General features: G+C 42.2%; 1 protein-coding gene across 2 annotated transcripts in view; it reads left to right on the top strand.

Annotated features, from left to right (window-relative positions):
- FGF12 (fibroblast growth factor 12) overlaps positions 1 to 19,861 on the top strand; it is a 375,338-nt gene that overhangs the window by 106,109 nt on the left and 249,368 nt on the right. The window contains exon 1 of one of the 2 annotated variants that reach the window (XM_036109236.2): positions 8,776 to 9,746. The exons of the other annotated variant lie outside the window; for it this stretch is intronic. Coding sequence (XP_035965129.1) covers positions 9,548 to 9,746 — 199 coding nt within the window. The 5' untranslated portion in view covers positions 8,776 to 9,547. Of the gene's footprint in view, positions 1 to 8,775; positions 9,747 to 19,861 lie in introns of those variants that run through there. 2 annotated transcript variants of the gene reach the window in all.

Genomic DNA, 19,861 nt, shown 5'->3' on the forward strand with positions numbered 1-19,861 from the left:
GTCTTAAGCAGGCTCCATAGCAGTGCAGAGCCTGATGCAGGGCTCAATCTCATGACCCTGAGATCATGACCTGAGCCAACATCAAGAATCAGATGCTTAACCAACTGAGCCACCCAGGCACCCCTTGTTTTAAATATTGTTTAAAAAATCATCTTTATACAATAATCTTATCCCTTTCTTGGTAGCTGAACACTGAAATGCATATCTATCTATCTATCTATCTATCTATCTATCTATCTATCTATCATCTACCATCTACCTATCTACCTATCAATTTATCTATGTATTCTGGCTTATATTTCATAAGCACACAGTCATCTACACCAATGTCTCCTTGATTTCATGTTGCATATGCTGGATTAGTGGGCAGAATTAGGCACAGGGGATTATAGTTTTACGTGAAAACTATTTTTAAGTAAATGAGAATTTTACTAAATGTTTTCATTTACTACTCTGGAATTCTTGAACATTTTCTGTTTGCCTCCCCAGTATTCTAAAAGCAAACTTTCTAAATATTTTTTACTTCTGTTTTGAGCAATTTTGCTTATCCTAAAATGTGAATTTAGAGATTTTTAGATGAAAGGTGCTGTATTTTGGGGTGCCTGGGTGGCTCAGTCGGTTAAAGCATCTGCCTTCGGCTCAGGTAATGATTTCAGGTTCCTGGGATTGAGCCCCATTTCAGGGTCCTGGGATTGAGCCCCACGTCATGTCCAGCTCCCTGCTCAGCAGAGAGTCTGCTTCTCCCCCTCCTTTTGCCCTTCCCCCCGGTTGTGCTCTCTCACACATACGTGCTCTCTCAAATAAATAAATAAATAAATAAATAAATAAATAAAATTTTTAAAAAAAGAAAGGTGCTGTATTTCATCCATCCATCCATCCATCTACTCATCGACTCATCCATTTACTCACTCATTTATTCATTCACTCATTCATACTTTTCTTTGTTTTAAAATTAGTGCTTTTTCCCCCCAATATATTATTTTAATTAATCTGGGTCTTACATAGTAGTCATTTTACAGGCAAATAAACCTAGGCTCAGGAAAAATTTACTCTTTATGCAAGAACAAATTATTTACTCTAAAGTATATACTCTTTCTGCTTTACATTTTATTTTTAGAGAATTCTAAAAATTTAGGACCAGAAATGACCTTACTGGTCAACTTGTCCAAACTCCCATTTGATCCCCTGATAGTTTTCCCTAACCAGTTTGTATATTTCAGTTATTTCCAATAGAACCATACTCAATATCAAATACCTATGAGTACAGGATCAGTGGGATCTTTCATTAATTGTTTTTTCATAGCACCCAGTGTTTAGTGCACACAGTGGACAAAAATATGAATTTGTTACAATTTTAATAGTACAGTTTGAGTGTCAGTCATGTGCTGGGTGCTGTAAGAGACTGCTATTTCAACAAGATCCAGTCCCTGAAAATTTGGGATCTAAAATTAGAAATGAGAGCAACTAGGAATTGTCCATGGAGAAAGCAGCTCAGTAAAGATGGCTGACAGCATGGATGTTAGGATTGTCAAGCCATTTTAAGGTCATTTTGATCATATTTTGAGAGTTTAAAAATTGACTACTTATTTTATCTGATGTCTATAGTCTGTCTTTTCCTTATTATATTCCTTCTCTTCTGTGAAGGTGAGTGTATATGCGTGTATGTATGTGTGTGAGACACACACACACGGAGAGAGAGAGAGAGAGATTGAAAAAGAGAGGGATTGAGAGAAAGAGATCAGAACTAAGACTATAGACCTAAATATGTGGGATGGGGCTGCTCAGGGCAGAAACCTAGGTACTGTGTTCCCTCTCAGGCTATCAGATTTTAACAGATGGATTGAATTTAGGCAGATAACTTTAAAGGGTTTTGGTAAAGCAAAATGATCAACTTGGAGATATGGAAGCTACCCCTGAGTTACCTGAGTTTGTTTTTTGATATAAGAATAAATGTTTCATTTTTAACTTAAAATGGATAGATGGATGGATTATTTCATTGATTAATTTATTCAAGAATTTATTGAGCACCTGTTATATACTAAATGCTATTTCAGGCACTGGAGGTAGGAAAATAAGCAAGATAGACAATCTCCCTGTCCTTATGGGTTTTTTATTCTCATGGGGATCTTCCAGCTACATTTCCCTTCTAGAAGGAAGAGGTATCACTAGATCAGTGACAGTGGAAATTAGAAAGGGGCTAAAATGATGGTGAGTCAGTGGAGAGGCTTTCTAACATCTCCAGTCCAGCTGGGAAGGAAAATAACCAAGTGCCAACTCTGAGGTTCAAGCCAAACTAATGTCTACTTTTTAGGAACAGAAACGGAAGCAATGTAAATGTATCGTCTCATAAATTTTTCTAATTCCTGTTTTGATTTAGTTTCCCTATAGTTTTCTTATGAAGCTCAACTTGAATTACTGAACAAAAGAGGAGGCCAAAACTCTCAGAACCAAAGGGTATCCTCTCATGGCCAAGGGTGGGAATGCCGCCCCCTTAACTCCGGGGCCCAGAGAGAAGTACAAGCTGCAGAAGAAGACTTGGGACACTTGGGTCCCTTCCCTTCCAATACCGAGTGATCTCTTCAAGGTCATTTACCAGATGTGAAGCCCTGCTAGCGAGTACTAGAGGTTAGTGGATGAAAGGCAATTTAACATTCCCATTTTTTCTGTGTGATCTTAGTTAGGATATGAGAGACCTTGAGATCAGAAGGCCTGGATTAAACTCCTAGATCTTCACTCATCTGTTGTGTGACCTTGGTGGATGTCATCTCTTATTGGAGTCTTAGTTTGTCTGTAAAATTGGGTTATTATTGTTCCCTTAACTTTCCTCTCAAGGTTGTTGGGAGTCTCATTGAACTAATACATGGGAAGATTATTTCTAAGCAGTAAAAGACTATGTAATTGCAAGTGACATTTGCTTTCTTATTTTATCAGTTTTATTACATGATTATAATTGTGCATGGTATCATGTTTTTATTGACATACAGTGTAACACAGAGGATTAAAGGGAAGCTCTGGAAATAAATTCCGTGGGTTACATTTGAACTCTACCAATTCTTAACTGGGTGACCTTGATTAAGCAATGGAACCTCTTTGTGCCCCAGTTTCTTCATTTATAAAATGAGGATAATAACAGAACCTACCTCATAGTGTTGTTACAAGGATTCAATGTGTCTGTAATTGCAGTGCACTTAGAACTGCAGGTTGCTTAGCATTGGCTCACATTTGTTGTATCTTATATTTCTTATCAAAACAGACATTCTTCGAAACATTGATAATTTCTCTACTTGGGCAATAAGGATACCACCCCTGATCTGTGTCACAAAGAAGAATTAAATCTATTGTCTTTCCTATTTTGAGAAATGACTAAAACCAGACAAACATATAACGTATAACAATTCAGTTGTTTAACTCTTAGATAAAGAACCACAAATAAATTTGTTGTGTAAAGGAATTCACAAATTATTAGAAAGTAATTGTTTATATTGCTTTTGCCAACCTATTTTCACCAAAAATCTGGCAGAGGAAAGCAAAAGCAAATGGAAGTACCGCTGCTGCATGGGATAAAATTCATGGAGAAAAGTTCTTCTGCCTGTCAAGCTTGCTGTGTCAGAGCCCAGTGAGCTCATATTCACCAAGCTTTGAGTCAGGGGCCTGATCTCAGAGCAGAATGATGTCTATGAGCAGAGCTACACTCCTTTGTGTTCCTAACAGGGAAGGACATTGACAATATTCCACTAATGAAAATTTTGTTTGCCATTACAATGTCAAGGTTAATCATTCATTTCAAGTAGATTCAGCCTTCATTAAATACCTCAGGTCCAGGAGTGAATGATGATGTGTATGAATCACAAGGTATGTTTTCCTGTTTTGGGATGTCTGGGTTTTATAGCAGGGACTTGATTTAAATGGATATTTTAATAACAGCATGCTTATTCTAATACTTTACATTATTATCACATCTTCTTTGAGCCTTGCAGCAGCCCAGTTCCATAGGTCCTGCTAGTGTCATGATCACTGACCTGTCTTGCAAATGTGGCTTAGACAGATTAAATAACTTGTCCAGTAGCATACAGCTAGTGGGTGATTAAGAGTCAAATAAGATCATAATGGCATGTCCTGTAAGCTCGTTGAGGGCAGGAAGAATGTAGACGGTGTATCGAATTCCCCTTGGTAACCGAACCAGAGCCTTAGAGGTACTCTGTACTCAATTTAAGGTTTCAAGTGAATGACTACAGTGGTCCTGAGAGTTTGATGTGGGAGTTAGAAGGCTTGGTATGTGAATAAGGGAAAGACTATTTAACATTCTGTGTTTTTTTTCCTTTTAACATATGGGCATGATGAAGACTGTTCATGTTTTATTTGCTTGAGTGGAGGTCAGAAATATAAATACAACTCCATAATTATCCTTTCAATGTGTATCTGGCAACTTTCTCCAAAGTAGTTAAAACTGCTTCCACCCATGATGTCTTCAGAACTGTAAAGGAAAAATTGCAAGTTGTTCAAAAAAGATGGTGGGGCACCTGGGTGGCTCAGTCGGTTGGGTGTCTGCCTTTGACTCAGGTCATGATCCCGGGGTCCTGGGATGGAGCCCTGCATCGGGGGCTCCTTGCTCTGTGGGAAGCCTGTTTCTCCCTCTCCCACTTCCCCTGTTTGTGTTCCCTCTCTCGCTGTGTCTCTCTCTCTCAAATAAATAAGTAAAATCTTAAAAAAAGAAAGATGGCATAAAAATCAAGGTATTGTTACCTCTGAGATATTGCCCTTAAAAAAAACCAGGTTGTTTTACCTAAATCATCAGTAGGCTGATTTAATCTCATTCCTGACGCCCAAATGCAAGGATGCTGAAATGTCCTTGTAACTGTGGAGAAGATTTCTGACATTTAGTGGCCTGGTAGAAAAGTTATGAATTTCTGGATATCAAAAAGCTAACTTAAACATTGCTTCAGAACTAAACAGCTGTGTGCATGGATCCTAGATAACTTCTCAAAGGTCTCGAGACTTACATCTTCCTCTCATTGGGGAAACGGAGTCAATAAAGTAAAGGATGCTGAGGATGACTTACAGGGCTAAGTAGCTAAACAAGCCCTCTGACAACAGCTGCAGGAGTGTAAGAAGATGAGTAGTCTTTGTTGTCTAATCGAATTGGAAACACCATTCTTTTAATAGAGATCTAAAGACAAGAATAGTGTCACTCTCAGAAAGCTCCCATGTGTTGTTTTGATTTTGTTCCTTAAATGCCTGACTTGATGTTGGCATGTCAAGACAGAGAGGAGAACTTCAAACAAGTGTTGTCTGCATTTTCATCTCCTGCCCCATCTACCCTCTTCCATCCTGTGCCAGTACATTGGTTACTTTCTGCATCAAAACATCTTCATTTCCCATAAACCTACAGAAAGACCCAACACACTCAAAGATTAGAGAACACACATCCTCTTCCCAGGCTTTTCTTTTGGGATGGTGGTGGGAACACCAGGACTGCAATTCTATGGAAGTGCTAGATTTGGAGAGTCTGAGTTGATTTCTTCTTCTAGTATTACCTACACTGTGTGTGTGTGTGTGTGTGTGTGTGTGTGTGTGTGTGTGTATGAATAAAACTCTCAAGCTTTGACACATGAAAAACTTGTTAAAAACTCAAATTCCTGGCCTCTTCTCAGAGACTTCTGCTTCATGTTCTGAGAAACCATCAGGAATCTACATTTAAAAAAAGCATCTCAGAAGAGTATCATGCATTTTCTTTAAAAAAATAAACAGTCATCATCTCTTTCACTCATTTGGCATTTTCCAGTTTTCAAAATGCTTGCACATACATATTTAGTTCTGCGAGGTAGATGGGAATGATTATTCCCATTTTGAGGATAAGAAACCCCAAGTTTAGCAATGATTTCCTCAGGGCCTCACTACACACCCCTCGCTTTCCCATCTCCCTGTATTCCTCACCTTAGCTGACCTTTTTCTTTTAGGGTGTTGAACTGTAGGAGGCCAGGAGCCCCCAAAGCCAGCCAGTACTATCTGTGTCTGCCTTCCTCAAGAATGAGACAAGTCTTCTGGTAGCCAAGGAAGGAAATTGATTTTATTGATGAAATGTGAACATTTCCCTAATTGACAGTGTTACCAATTGATTTTAAGTAATTCCTCTAGCCCTATTGGGATGCATTTTCGAAAATGTATTCAGCTTCACTTTTGGAGAAGAGGTGTGTGTGTGTGTGTGTGTGTGTGTGTGTGTGTGTGTGTGTGTGTGTCTTTTTCACTTCTCTTGTTCTGTATGGTTAGAATCCCAAGTTCACTGTCCTTATTCAGTCACACTGAACTGCTGCAGGGGATTGTGTTCTGTGTGGACAGTTGGGATTCCCCCCTCTCCGGGTGCCTTGCTGATTCTGTCCTCCTCCTAGCTGTTGGCCTCATAAACCCCCATCTGCCTGTGTTATGTCCAGCAGCACCATGAAATATCCAGGCCCCCAGACACTGTAGGGTTGTTTGACACAGTGCTCAGAGGCCCTCAATCATCAGTCCTTCTCATTACCTAAGTGAATTTCTGCTAGGTTTGTGCCCACATCTAGAGAGAGTTCCTGTGACCTCTCTTCGGGGTCCCCTATCCATTTTCAGTAGCTTCCAGGCCTGCGTGTTCCTTGCCCTCTATTAGGATGTTTTGAACATATTCGTGTTTCTGTTGGAAATCATCCATTTAATCTTCTGGCACTACCTTTGATGCTTAGTGGAGAGACTGAAGGGTCAGGATTAGGGCTATCTGAAGATTATAAGTATAACTAATAGCCACATCCACACCTTAGCACAAATGGAAGGTGATTACTCCTTTACGTTTCCAAAATCTTTCATGCTGCATTTCAACTTGGGTGACAATATCTTCTCTGCTGAGTTTCCTGTAACATCTATCTGTCATCACAAGCATCCTGGAGACCTGACTGCACTCCAGAGCTGGTTGTTGACTGCCCTTGGCCACAGTCACCCTCTCACCCCTCCTGCATTCTCCTCCTTGTGCAGGGTGCTCATTTGATCCCTCATTTTAAGGACAGAACCTGCTTTGCAGCTTTCTGGATAGAACCAAGAAAACTGGGTTTCAAGGATGCAGAAGCACTTCATCCTGTTACAAAATGAGCTGAAGGTGGGGCTCAACATGAGGGCCCAAGAGGCCATTGTTACTTTCTCTAGCGTCCACTGCCTACCTTCCTAAACAGAGAATTCTGTGTGCTCCAGCTTGTGGGAGAGAGGGCGGGCTGCTTTCCCTCAGCTCCTCCTCTCCTAACCCCTTTGTGCACTCAGGGTCCTTTAATCGGCCGGTGGTTGTGTTTTCTCTTGGGGGAGCGATGGGACAGAACAGACCCGAGCTGCAGTTCCTTCACTCTGCCTCTGAGAATTTCTCATCCAAACCTCAATCACGTAGGATTGCGTAGAGAGGAGAAAAGGGGAGAGACAGAAGACAGAGAAGGGGGAGAGGGGTGATGGGAGGGAGGGAGGGAGGAGAGAGTCTGGGAGCAGCGGGTGCCTGGGAGGGGAGGAGGACCCGAGCGCGCCGCGCTTCCCTGCGCTCCGGGAGCCCGACCCCCGGCCCGGCCCCACCTGGGAGCTCTCAAGCCCTTGGGCGGGTGGGCGAGCAGTGCCAGAGGTACTCCGGCGGCCACCAGCTATTCATTCTTCCCACCCTCCGTCTCCGCGGCTGTGGTCCCCGCCTAGAGTTTCCTGCGGAGCTAGCGCTCCAGCGGAGCAAGCCGGCTGGGCGGCGGCGGCGGCGGCGGCGCCCGGGAGCCAGTGAGGCTCCGCGCGCCCAGAACCTCTGCCCATGAATGGAACTCCGCCCTGAGCGCCCCCTCCGGGGCCTGGGGAGGCGGCGGCGCGGCGGCTGGGGGCTCCCCGCTACCCCGCGGCTCTGAGCGGCCACCCGCGCAGCAAGTTGGGCGAGTTGGCGGCAGCCCGCACCTGCTCCCTGGCCCCGACCCTAGAGTCTGCGTCCGGCTCCGGGGGCGCGCTCGATAGCCTCCCGCCGTCGCCCCGGACGGCCTAGGGGCCCCGCCTGCGCTCCCGGCGCCAGACCATGGTGGGCAGCTCCAGCTCGGAGCCGCAGCCGCCTCGAGCCGACGTCGCCCTCAGCCAGCCCCCGCCCCGCCCGAGCCGACGCGCGGGGGTTCGCAGCGCGCCGGTCACTTCCTTCCTCGGCCGGGATGGGCTGCGCGGGAGCGAGTGATCGGCCTCGCGTCCGGCGGGTAATCCCCATCTGATCTGCTGCCTGGGAGCTGCGGACTGCCGGGCCGCGCGAGCCTGGGGGGCCCGGGCACCGCGGCGATGACCTGATCCCGAGCCCGCCAGGGCGCCCCCTCCTTCCCTCTTCCCTCGCTCCCTCTGAGCCTGTGCGGAGACCGGCTCGGTGCGGCGGCCCCGGACGGACCATGGAGGGGAGCTCCAGTTAAGGCGTGTGGGCGCCGAGCTGGAGAGGACACCTTCGGCATCGCTGCCTTTTGAGGGGGCTTATTTAAACTACTGAGTCATTCCAGATTTAGGATTCCCTAAATAATCACCAACTGTGCCCGTCTTGTGCCAGAAAGCGAGCAGAAAGAGCAAGAGCGCCCGTTCTTGGGACCCCGCGCATCCCCGGCGCTCGCCTCTCGCGGGTTTCTCCCCGAGGGGTGCTTGGCCCTCGAGGATCTCCCTCCCTCCGTCCCTCCCTCCTTCCCCGTCCCCCCTTCCCTCCCCCTCCCTCTCCTCCCGCTCTCTTCGCAGCTCTGCTGGCGGGGAGTCGCGCGCACCGCAGCTGGAAACAGCTGCCCCCGCCCCGCGCCCCTACCCCGGCTCGGGCTCACAGCTCCCACTTCGCGCCTCTCGGAATTCCAGAACTCGGGCGGCCGGCCCCTGGAGAACCGCAACCGGCGCGATGCATTCCGTAGACCTCACCCAGCCGGGACGGACCTCCTAATCTCCAGAACTGCAGGCCGCAGGGAGTTAAATTGCTGCCTTCCTCTCCTTCTCTCTGGCGGTTGGTGGCTTGTTTTCTAAAGGAACGTTTTATTCACTTTTTAGTATTTTCTACCGGGGGCACGCTACCCGCCTCGGTCCAGACTCTGCTTTGTAAACGGGTTTTATATGTATGTATGTGTAGATATACTTTGGACACCTTACAACGCTTGCGCCTCTCCAACGGGGGCACGGCTTGTTGTTTTGGACATCCTTCTTACCCTTCCACTTGCTACTCTGAACGCAGTGTGACCAAACTCCCCACTGCCCCTCGGACGCAGATCGCCTTGGGGTACAAGTTTGGGGTGCAAGAATCTAGTTAACTGGAAGGCCTGGGACCGCCCCGCCCCCGCTGCCAGCGATTGGGGAAGTTTACATCTGGATTTTCACACATTTTGTCGCCACTGCCCAGACTCTGACTAACCTTGTGGGCGTCGGGTTTTCGGTACTGCAGCCTCCTCAAATATTAGCACTGCCTCCCCGCGCCTGCCCTGTCCCTCCAGGCCGCCGAGGTCCTGCCCTCGCCCCAGTGGAGCGCGATCCCGAGGGCGCAGTGGAGTCCGGGGCCTGGGGCCCGCGCTGAGCAGCTATGGCTGCGGCGATAGCCAGCTCCTTGATCCGGCAGAAGCGACAGGCGAGGGAGTCCAACAGCGACCGGGTGTCGGCCTCCAAGCGCCGCTCCAGCCCCAGCAAAGACGGGCGCTCCCTGTGCGAAAGGCACGTCCTCGGGGTATTCAGCAAAGTGCGCTTCTGCAGCGGCCGCAAGAGGCCAGTGAGGCGGAGACCAGGTCAGTAGAAGCCCAGGCGGTGGGCTCCCCAGAGCTGACACCCCTCTCCTCTTTTGCAAAGCACCTGCGGGCACCCACCGAAGGGAACCAGGATCCCCCTGGTGCCATTCTGGTCCCCCTTCTCCCCTAATTTCCAGATGTCTCTCTTTCAATCACCCTCTGTCAGTTAATAGCTTCTTGTCCCATATTCAGGAAAACACTTTGTATCTCGATGAAACCAAGGTTTGACTAGGATGGGAGCTACATATATAGATGGTCCGAGTCCCATAAAGCCTGTAGAATCCTTGAGGCATCAACCATCTCATTCATAGTCTCTCTCTCTGTTTCTCATCCATCCATCTATCCTTCCAGGGCTTATACTGCCTGCTGAGGACCCAAATATAAAAAACCTTCTTCCCTGTATCTCCCATAACAGTTAGCATAGTTTTGGACACAGACACTTAGTAGACACCAGATGAGCTTAATTTTTTTCTTTTTCTAACTCTTCTTCCAGCAACACATGATACGGCATCTTTTCAGACATTCCAGTGGGTTCTCACCTCCCCACTTTCCCGCATGCCCCTTCTCTTCCTTTTACACAGACTTCTTTTTCCTACTGTCTTTCTGCAGTATTCTGGTTTCTCAGGGTTCTGCTCATTAACATTTCTGCCCTATTGCTCCCATCCTTTGCACACTCACTTTCTTTTGGGACATTAAGGAAACACCATAGTATCTGCAGTTTGGCCTAAGGGAGGGTGGAAAAAGAAAAAAAAAAGCCCAAAACTTTAGACTTATCAGAGATTTTCTTGGTAAGGTCTTTCTGAAGTTGATTCTCTTCTTTGTTCCTAAACTCATATGGTTGGTCTTGGATGTGATCTTTATTTACAAAGGGAAAGTGGATATCTTGAGTTCCAGGGTACTTATTCCCAGCTCAAATCAGGCCAGCTTGAGAGAATGAAAGCAGAATTGCCCAGATTTGTCTTTCCACCAGACTTTGTTGATCCTCAGGGTGTGGCCCGCCTGGTCATTTGCAATCTGCAGATACTCTCCTCTTGGTGTGGTCAACTGAAAGGAAATATGGCCTAGAAAGAAGGCTTGCTCTGTGATCAGTTGACTGTTTAGGTTAGCATCTTTGCAATTCTGACTGTAATGTTCTTCTGGGTTCCAGAAATGAAACATGGGCTAGGGTCATTGGGGTGAGGAAAACATTTGGAAAGTGTGGACCAGTGAAGCTCAGAATTAGTTTAGAAATTTAGGATTAAGTCTTATGAAGAAACCACCTCATTTTCATTTTTCCCATGGGTTTTCATGACATGATTCACTTCACAGTGGACTCCTCTTATTCTGGGATGTTGATCAAATAGTAAATTTCAGGAGTAAACAAAGAGATCATGATCCCAAGGCGAGACCTACTAAAATCTCTTTTGGTTTACATACAATTAATATAGGCTATTAATTTCATAAAGTGAAGCTTTCTATGAAAACTAGGGTTCTATATTTATAGAGTATATAATTCATATTAGGGGAAATAAACTCCTTTGTATTGTTGTGCAGGGATAATTTGGGGGTCATCTTCTCTGAGGGCTTATGTGGTCTACAAGGAACTTCAAGGCTCTGAATTCAATGTAACTCTTATATTTCAGCCTTTGAAGTATGTTCTTGTATTCCAGTTGGGATAATTAAGTGATGTTTGTGAATAGATCCTACCCAGCCTCCTCAGTTCTGAACAAGGCAGTAAAAATGATAGGTGGGTGATATTTGTGAATGGATGAGCTGAACTCACCTGATCCTTGTGGAAGTTGATCTGGAGGCGAACAATTTGCATGGCTTAATTTCACATGGGGGAAATTGCTTCCTGTGGCCCTTTCCTTAGCATCTCATTAGAAAATAGAATTTGAGGGAATTGCTGAGTTTATTGTTTTCTTCAGTGTTTATTTAATCTGCTCCTCTTTTTCTTTTACTTAGTGTACATCTTGGCAGAGAAGATCCTGGCTGGTGCCTTCTTTTATTTAGCTAAAGCCTCACAATAGTAATCTGGCTGAGAGATCACAAGCCCTGTTAAGACGTGCCCAGTGCAAGGCCAGCATGCATGTATCTGTACACCGTGGTCTTCAGTTTGGTCTGAAGTTAGCTTAGAAGAATGGGAGTGTGGGGTGCGGAAGAAGATTTAGAAAGATGTTAGCGTGCTATTATCACTACTAACAAAGCCAAATAATTAGTCTGTTGATTTGCTGTCAGCAACCATGATTCACATAGCATGGGATGAGCCTATTTATAGAGAGATAGCACCTTCCACATCTCAATTCCAGAGAGGATTCTTTAACTGGATTGGGAGGAAGTTGCTAAACACCAAAAAGAAAAGCTATTTGAGGGAACCTGTTTTATAAGCATTTGATGTTACTTTCACTTAATTGTTGAATTATTCTTGAAATCACTTGCCCTTCTAAGTCATACCCTTATGAACTATAAACTGAGTCACAAATGGTAAGAAAGTGTGAAATGGAATAACTTGTCCTGATAAAGAATTTCCACTCTGAAATTCTGTCATTGAGACACACGTTCCATTGACCAGACTTGCCAAGGGAATGAAGCTGAGACAGTGAAACTAAATGAAACATTGGATGGGAAAGGCCACAGCTGTTTTTCTGATTTCATGGCTGACGTATTGAGTGTCTCTCAATTTCTTGTCTTAGTTCACCACGTTCTGATATGTATAAGGTTGAAACTTTATAAACACAGAGGGAGTACGGAAATTACATGGTAAAGGTTTCAGATTTTAAAATCATGATATTGCACAATTAAAAAATGAGAGGTGACAGTGCAGGACCTCACATCATGCAATTCCAGTGTCATGGTGCATGTCAGATGCTTTAATAATGCTATCCCAGGAGCACAGTGTGATGGCTTATCCTGGGATTGTGTAGCAAACTCCTTACTTAGATGTGAAAACCTAGAATCAGGGCAAGTTGGTGCTTTATAGAAGGTTGTGTAGCTAGACTGGGGCACAGTTGGGACTAGAACTAGATCCAGTTGATTTATCTTGCCTGTGCCCTTCACAACACAACGCTGAGAAAAGTAGTATAAGAAAACTGGGTGCCCTCTATTAAAGGATGGAAGTAATTTTGTAGATCTTGCATTTATTTTACCGTTAGGGATTGCTGCTGCTGCTGCTGTTGTTGTTGTTGTTATTATTATTATTATTATTATTTAATTAGAACAGGAATAGTGCAGAGTACAGGAGGTAACTGGTAGAAGGTGGTATAGGCTAAGTCAGGCAATTAGGGTTCCAAAATGACCATCCTATAGCTAGCATGCATTATAGCAAGAAAGCAGGAATAGTTAGTCCCTTAGGCACTGCATGGATTGTAGCTCTTTGGAAATGAGATGTTGGAGACCTTGAACTGGCAAGTTGGCTGAAGTCATCAAACCATAAAAAAGCCTTTAGAACATTTGTTTGTGTACCTTGTGATAAAGAAGGGAGCATTATTGTGTTATTATTTGAGTCATTATTCATGTGTGGAATACCTGTATGGGCCAGGCCTGCTAAAAATTGTGCTAACATGTTGACACCACTTTATTTGCTGCATCTAGGCTACTAGTATATCCATGTGAATTACATAGCTCATTCATTTCCAACATTGGTTCTACTTTTGAATGGAAACACCTGTACAAATTGTTCACTCCAAAAGCATTTCTATTTTGACTCAAAAGTTACTGCAGGTAATGAATAGCATCCACAATCAAGAAAAGGAAAAGAGTTTGTCGACTCTCGGAATGTTGGAGAGGCCGTGAACCTTGGAGGTCATCCTGTATCACTCTTTCATTTTTCAAATGAGAGCCCTCTGGGAAGCATAGAGTAATGAGATAAGCCTAAATCTATATATTTTATGTGATTTTTAATTTTTTATTATTTTTATATATCATTTAATTCCTTCCCTTAAACCAAAGCATTAAAAAAAATCAGCAATCAGGAAAAATTCCTAGCCTAAAAAACATTAGATATTTTTCATGACTTAAGTATTTGGTTTTCTAGGCCCCTCCCTTTTAAAAATGATGTAGTCTATTTACATTGACTGGGTAAAATAAATCAAATAAGTGATTATATCTTTTACTAAATTTTGTTGCTTTTCATTTGTCTTATTTTTCTGAGTCCTTATTTCTACTGTTATAAAACTTGTGGTTATTCAAAATATTTCAGTATCCTTCCAACTTCTTTTGGTAGATGTATAGAATTTACCAGCACACTCATTCAATATTTTACTGTCAAACACATCCTTTTACTTAGATGAAGGAAACATTACAGAAAATAGAAACTTCAATAAGAAAATTGATGAAGAAGGGGAAATAATGCTTAATCATGGGATCTGTGGAACATAAATTAGATTTTTACAAATTGAAATACTTCTGGTCAATACTTCTGATCAAGAGTAGTTTCATATGACAGGTGATACTTTACATTTATAGCAAGTACTTTTTTTTTTTTTTTTTTACATTTTTTAAATTTTATTATGTTATGTTAATCACCATACATCATTAGTTTTTGGTGTAGTGTTCCATGATTCATTGTTTGTGCATAACACCCAGTGCTCCATGCAGAACGTGCCCTCTTTAATACCCATCACCAGGTTAACCCATCCCCCACCCCCCTTCCCTCTAGAAACCTCAGTTTGTTTCTCAGAGTCCATCTATTGTATTTTCTTTTTTAAAAGTCTGACTCATGTCTCAACTACAAAATCAGCCTAATTAAATGATATTGGCTTGATGTCTGTTAAAAAAAATAAAAAAAAACAACAAGCTTTTCTCTTCAGAAACCCACCCTAGGATTTAAACTGCTATTTTGTGTGTGTGTGTGTGTATGTGTCTGTGTGTGTTTTAATCCTATTTTCTCTACAGCAAAGCATTCTCATCAACAAATTAAGTTTCCATTGTAAAAACATTTTAAAATAGCAGGTACTGTGATCTCTTGATTTCTTTCATCCCACAGAGATCTCATCAAGCTATAACTCAGAATTAAGTCTTTAAAGTTTTAATGAAGCTGATATTCTTGAACAGAATTAGAAAAACAATTTGCAGGAAATGTGGCAGTCTCTGTATTTGGAATATTTTGGAAGATCTTTAGAAACTAAAGCTTTGGCTCATAAAAGTATATGTAGGAAAAAGTACTCGCCTTGCTAGTATAGCACCACATTGCTTCTGTTCTTGGTGAGAGCATATTTATGCGTAGATACTACAGTGTGGATTTGGTTTGGGGAATTTGTTAATAGTGGTTATGGTTACTTTTTTCTCTTCTCTTCCTTGAGTGCTTCATCAAAATGTGTTTGCTATTGGCTTTTCCTCCTAGAATTATTATAGATTTTGTGAGGACTCTCAAAGACAGCCTCATTAGACAGAGGGGACCCAGTTAATTTACTACATTTTGGATTCTATTTGATGGCCTACCCATCAAATTATAGAGTTTTACCTGTTGTGTAAAGAAAGATCCACCATATCGTAAGGGCTCTCAAGGCAACACCACCTTCTAAGCGTCTATAAAAAGGAGGAGCCTTAGATACAAAATGTCTGTAAATGAATCATATATAATGATAACTTTTAATAATAACAATTAACTTGACTATATGACTTCAGGATTTACAGAGTTTCTTCATAGCTTTTACCCCTTTTGTTCTTTTTAGCAGTCCACTGATATGGTTAGCCCCATCTTTGTAATAAGAAAATTACTCTTCAAAGTGGCAGGGAGACTTGTCCAGGTTCCTAGAGTCAGGAAGTGGCTAAGCTGTCACATGACCCCCACTCCCCACACTGCAGGTCATCTGTCTTTATCTTTACTACCTTGTGCTAAGAAGGCTGACTGTGAATAACTCAATTTGACTTGAATCTGGGAAACTCTTTTTGGGTAAATCAGAGAAAGAGTTCAAGGAAATGTGGAGTGTGATGACAGGTTTGCTTTGCTTTGTGTGTGATCTAGAGCCCCCAGGGAGGATCTCTAGCAAGGAGGAGGCTTGAAGTAGAAAGACTGGTGGCTGGGTTATTATGTGCTGGTCCCAGGATCCTGGCTGAGCTGTACCTTTCTGCATGCTAGGAGCCTCAGAGATGTTAAGGGGTGTGACTTGGGGCACCCAAGCCCTCACTGGGAGACTTGGGTCCAGGGGGGCAGGCTTTCTTGACTTTCAGCATAAACAATTGCTTCAGATGTTTACGAATGTAGAGAGGATAATACCAAGGTCAGGAGAGCCCTGTAGGATTTAGTCTGCCTGTCCTGTCTTTTCTCGTTTTGTCTTTTCATGTCTTTTTAGTTACTTGTTTAAGTGATGATATAGTAGAGTGATTAAGTACATGGACTTTGGTGTGGGATCTGAATTCAAATTCTGGATATTCTGGATATATTATTTTTAAGAACTTTAGGCAACTTTCTTAATATCTTTGAACCTCTGTTTGCTGACTTGTAAAATGAAGATATTGTCTCTAGTATTTGGTTAAGAAACATTTCTCCGAGGAAGAGTCATTTAAGCTGAGTTCTGAAGGATAAGGCGGCAAAGAGGGATGGAAGAATGTTCAATGCAGAAGAGAAGAACTTTCTCGTGAAGATTGGGGTGAGAGAGAATTGAGTATAGATTGAATAATGAGAACAAGGGGTACAAGTAATGTTGGAAAACCTAGCAAGGGCTGAGTTGTGAGGGATTTTTTAATTTTAATCTAGGATCCATAAGAGTCAGAAATAGGGGCTGATATAATGTGACTTGCATAGTTAAGCGGACACTCTGGCTTTGGAGAGAACAGATCACGGGAGAGCCAGAGTGGGAGCTAAGGAATCATAAGGAGGTTAGGGCATAAGTTTGGACCAACAGTTCTCAAAGTGTGGTGCAGAGGCCCTGGGAGCTCCTTGAAAACCTTTCAGTGGGTCCACGTGGTCAAAATTATTTTCATAATTACATTTCCTAATACTGATTATTTACTTTTTTTATTCTGTCACAAGTGTCCAGTGGAGTTTTCCAGAGATTATATAATATATCCACAGTCATCTGGAAAGGCTATTAAAATTTTCCTCCCTTTTCAACCATGTATCTGGGTGAGGCCAGGTTATCTTTATATACTTCAACCACAACAACATATTGCAAGAGATTAAATGCAGAAGCACTTTAAGAATCCAGGTGATTTCATTAAGCCAGGGATTTAAAAGATTTGCAAGCCTTATAAACTACTTTTTCAGTTTTTTTTTAATTTTGGATATTATAGTTATGTTTTATTTAGACATACTATATTATTAATATTTAATGGGCTTATTGTTGTTTTTAATAAATATTTGAAACATGTTGTTGTAAGTTCTAAACATGGTAAGCATTAAATGATATAAAGCACATAAACAGAAGATTTTGGGGGTACTCAGTAATTTTTAGGAGTGTAAAAGGTCCTGAGCCCAACAAGATTGAGAACCACTGGTCTAGGCTATAGATTATGTTGACTTGAAACCTTCTGGCCATTGAGGTGGTTATGACAAGAGGAGTGGGAGGTGGGATGAGCAGAACCTGATAATAGGTAGATCTGAATCAAGAGCAAGTAAGGTGCCTGGATGATTCCTGGCTGAACAATTCAGTAGTGAGTGGTACCTTTGCTGAGGTGGAGGGAGCTAGGGGAGAAGCAGAGTTGATATGCATTAAATAATACCATTCCCAAACTACAAAGCACTATAGAATGCGAAGGTGAAAATTTGAGTCATGTTATCATTTATTGTTTAATAGTTTTACACTATGATGAAGATCCTGATTACCCATCTGTATAAGGCTATCTACGTTATTCTCGAATTCTCGAGGAAACGTTTTATTAGAGTACTCAAACTCCACTATTGATCTAGAACTACTACCTTGCAAGGGTAATCCTATAAGCAAATACATTTTAGACAGAGAAAAATATTCAAGAGAGTAGAAAGCCTTAGTAATTTTTCTAGTCTTTTAAAATTGAAACAAAATGTTTGGTAGCTAGTGGGCCTTCAAAGACATTTAACCTGGTTCAGTCCTGAATATGTCCTGCATATGGTTTGCATATGTGTGGCACGTAGATGGATTTCACATGTGAGTTTAAGCCAAGTTCATTGGTCTTTACATAATCAAGTGAGCCTGAAAAGACAAACTTTGTAAAGTCTTCCTTATTTTATCTGCCCAATGTTAGTCATTTGATTAATTTGAGGTATTTATATATATCCTGGCTCCCTGCTTCTAATCATACTGTTGTTAATGTCTCTTAATTGGAGTTTAAGTGTTTATGGTCTTTTTAAATGACTTCTCAGGGGTCAGTAGAGAGAGCCCTTAGGCCTAAGACCAAACTTGGCTTTCTAGAGGAGAAGAATGACACGAGACAAATGGGATCTGTAGTCCAATCACAAAATGTTAGAGTTTAGAGATTACATAGGCCAGCAGTTCTTAGCATAGCTGCAAAATGAAATCCCCTGTGAATTTTTAAAATGTGCTAATACTGTACCCCCAGAAAATCTGACTTACTGTGTCTACCCTGGGGCCCAGATATCAGTCATCAGTTTTGTTTGCTTGTTTTTAACCTCCTAGGTGATTCTGAAGTGCAGCCAGGGTTGAGAACCACCAACTGTTCCAGTCCCATCATTTCATATCTTATGGCCCTTAAACAAAAAGTCATTATTTTATTCATTAATGCCTTTAAGAACATATTCATAATCCCTAGAAACTTTGTACATTAAATTATAACGATGATCCTTTCTTTTTGCTTATTGTTGAATCTTTCAAGTGTTTAATGGCATCCAAAATCTGAGTCACATAATGTCTGTTTGTGTGCTTTTTCTTTCTGACCAGCATCTGAGTTCCTAAAGATAGGAGCTGTGCCCTGTTCTTACTCGTTCTCATTGCCTAGCATCCTGCCCGTGTCACTGTAATTCCTCAGTAACTGGTGAAGAAGTGAGTAAATGATATACAGACTCAATGAATCTTACCTTTACAGCAAGCCCCAGAGGAAGAGGGGTTCTCATTAATATCTCCAGTTGTCACAAAAGGATGCTGAGGTCTAGCCAGCCTGGGTGGGGCTCCTCAGGTTCACAAGTCTAGTTAGAAGTACATAGATTGTGGTTTCAACTCAGGTTTGTTTTTCCTAGTCTATTTTTTCCCCACTCTGCCAGTACTGGAAACAGACCCACCCTTCCTTCCTTCCTTCCTTCCTTTCTTTCTTTCTTTCTTTCTTTCTTTCTTTCTTTCTTTCTTTCTTTCTTTCTGTCTCTCTCTCTTTCTTTCTCTTTTTTTTACACATTTTTATTTTTAAGCAATCTGTACGCTCAATGTGGGGCTCAAACTCACAACCCTGAGATCAAGAGTCACATGCTGCACCGACTGAGCCAGCCGGCACCCCTGGACCTTTTTCTTTCTTTGAAAAAACAAGGAAACTCTATGAAAAGACATCTAAGGGCCTTTTTAGCTTGCAAGGTCATGAAATAATTCCCCTCCCTGCAGGAGAAACAGTCATGACTGGGGACATGACATACTCATCTGCTCCCTGCTTTTTACTTAGACAGGAATTATACAAACTATTTTCCTAGTGTGCTATTTATGATGTTCTTAACTGCATCCCATAGTTTAATTACTTATAATGTGCTATCAGACATATCTTTGTCTGAGCTATTGGTCTTTATTTCTTTTGACCCCAATTTAGGCCCATTCTGTTCCTTCAAGGATTGGAATTAAATCCGGTGTGCTGCAGTGTTGAAGATTTTTTTTAAACTTAAGGTCAAAAAGGGGATTGAAATGAAATATGAAAGATTCAGGAGAGAAAAACTATGAGCTTGTATAAGTTATTATAAAAAGAAAAAAATAAAAACTTCCAGAAGATATTTTTTTATCGCTACTGGTGACTTAAGTGTTTTAATTTTGAGGATTCAAAATTGACCCAGATCACCTTCACAGTGCCCTAGAATCAGATAATAATACTCAAATAATTAAGAACCAGGGACAAAAATTAAGTAAGTACCAAAAGTAGGGATCCATATTCAAATTACCTGGTTAGAATAAGTGTTAGATTCTGTTTTTAGACAAATAGCTCTACCTGAGCCATCTACATAATAACCGTTCCATATGTGATATTCTGTTGGAGAGAAGACTTTAAAGGACAGCCACCCAGTATCATAT

The sequence above is a fragment of the Halichoerus grypus genome, chromosome 1 (genome assembly GCF_964656455.1).
Source record: "Halichoerus grypus chromosome 1, mHalGry1.hap1.1, whole genome shotgun sequence".
NCBI classification, from domain to species: Eukaryota; Metazoa; Chordata; class Mammalia; order Carnivora; family Phocidae; genus Halichoerus; species Halichoerus grypus.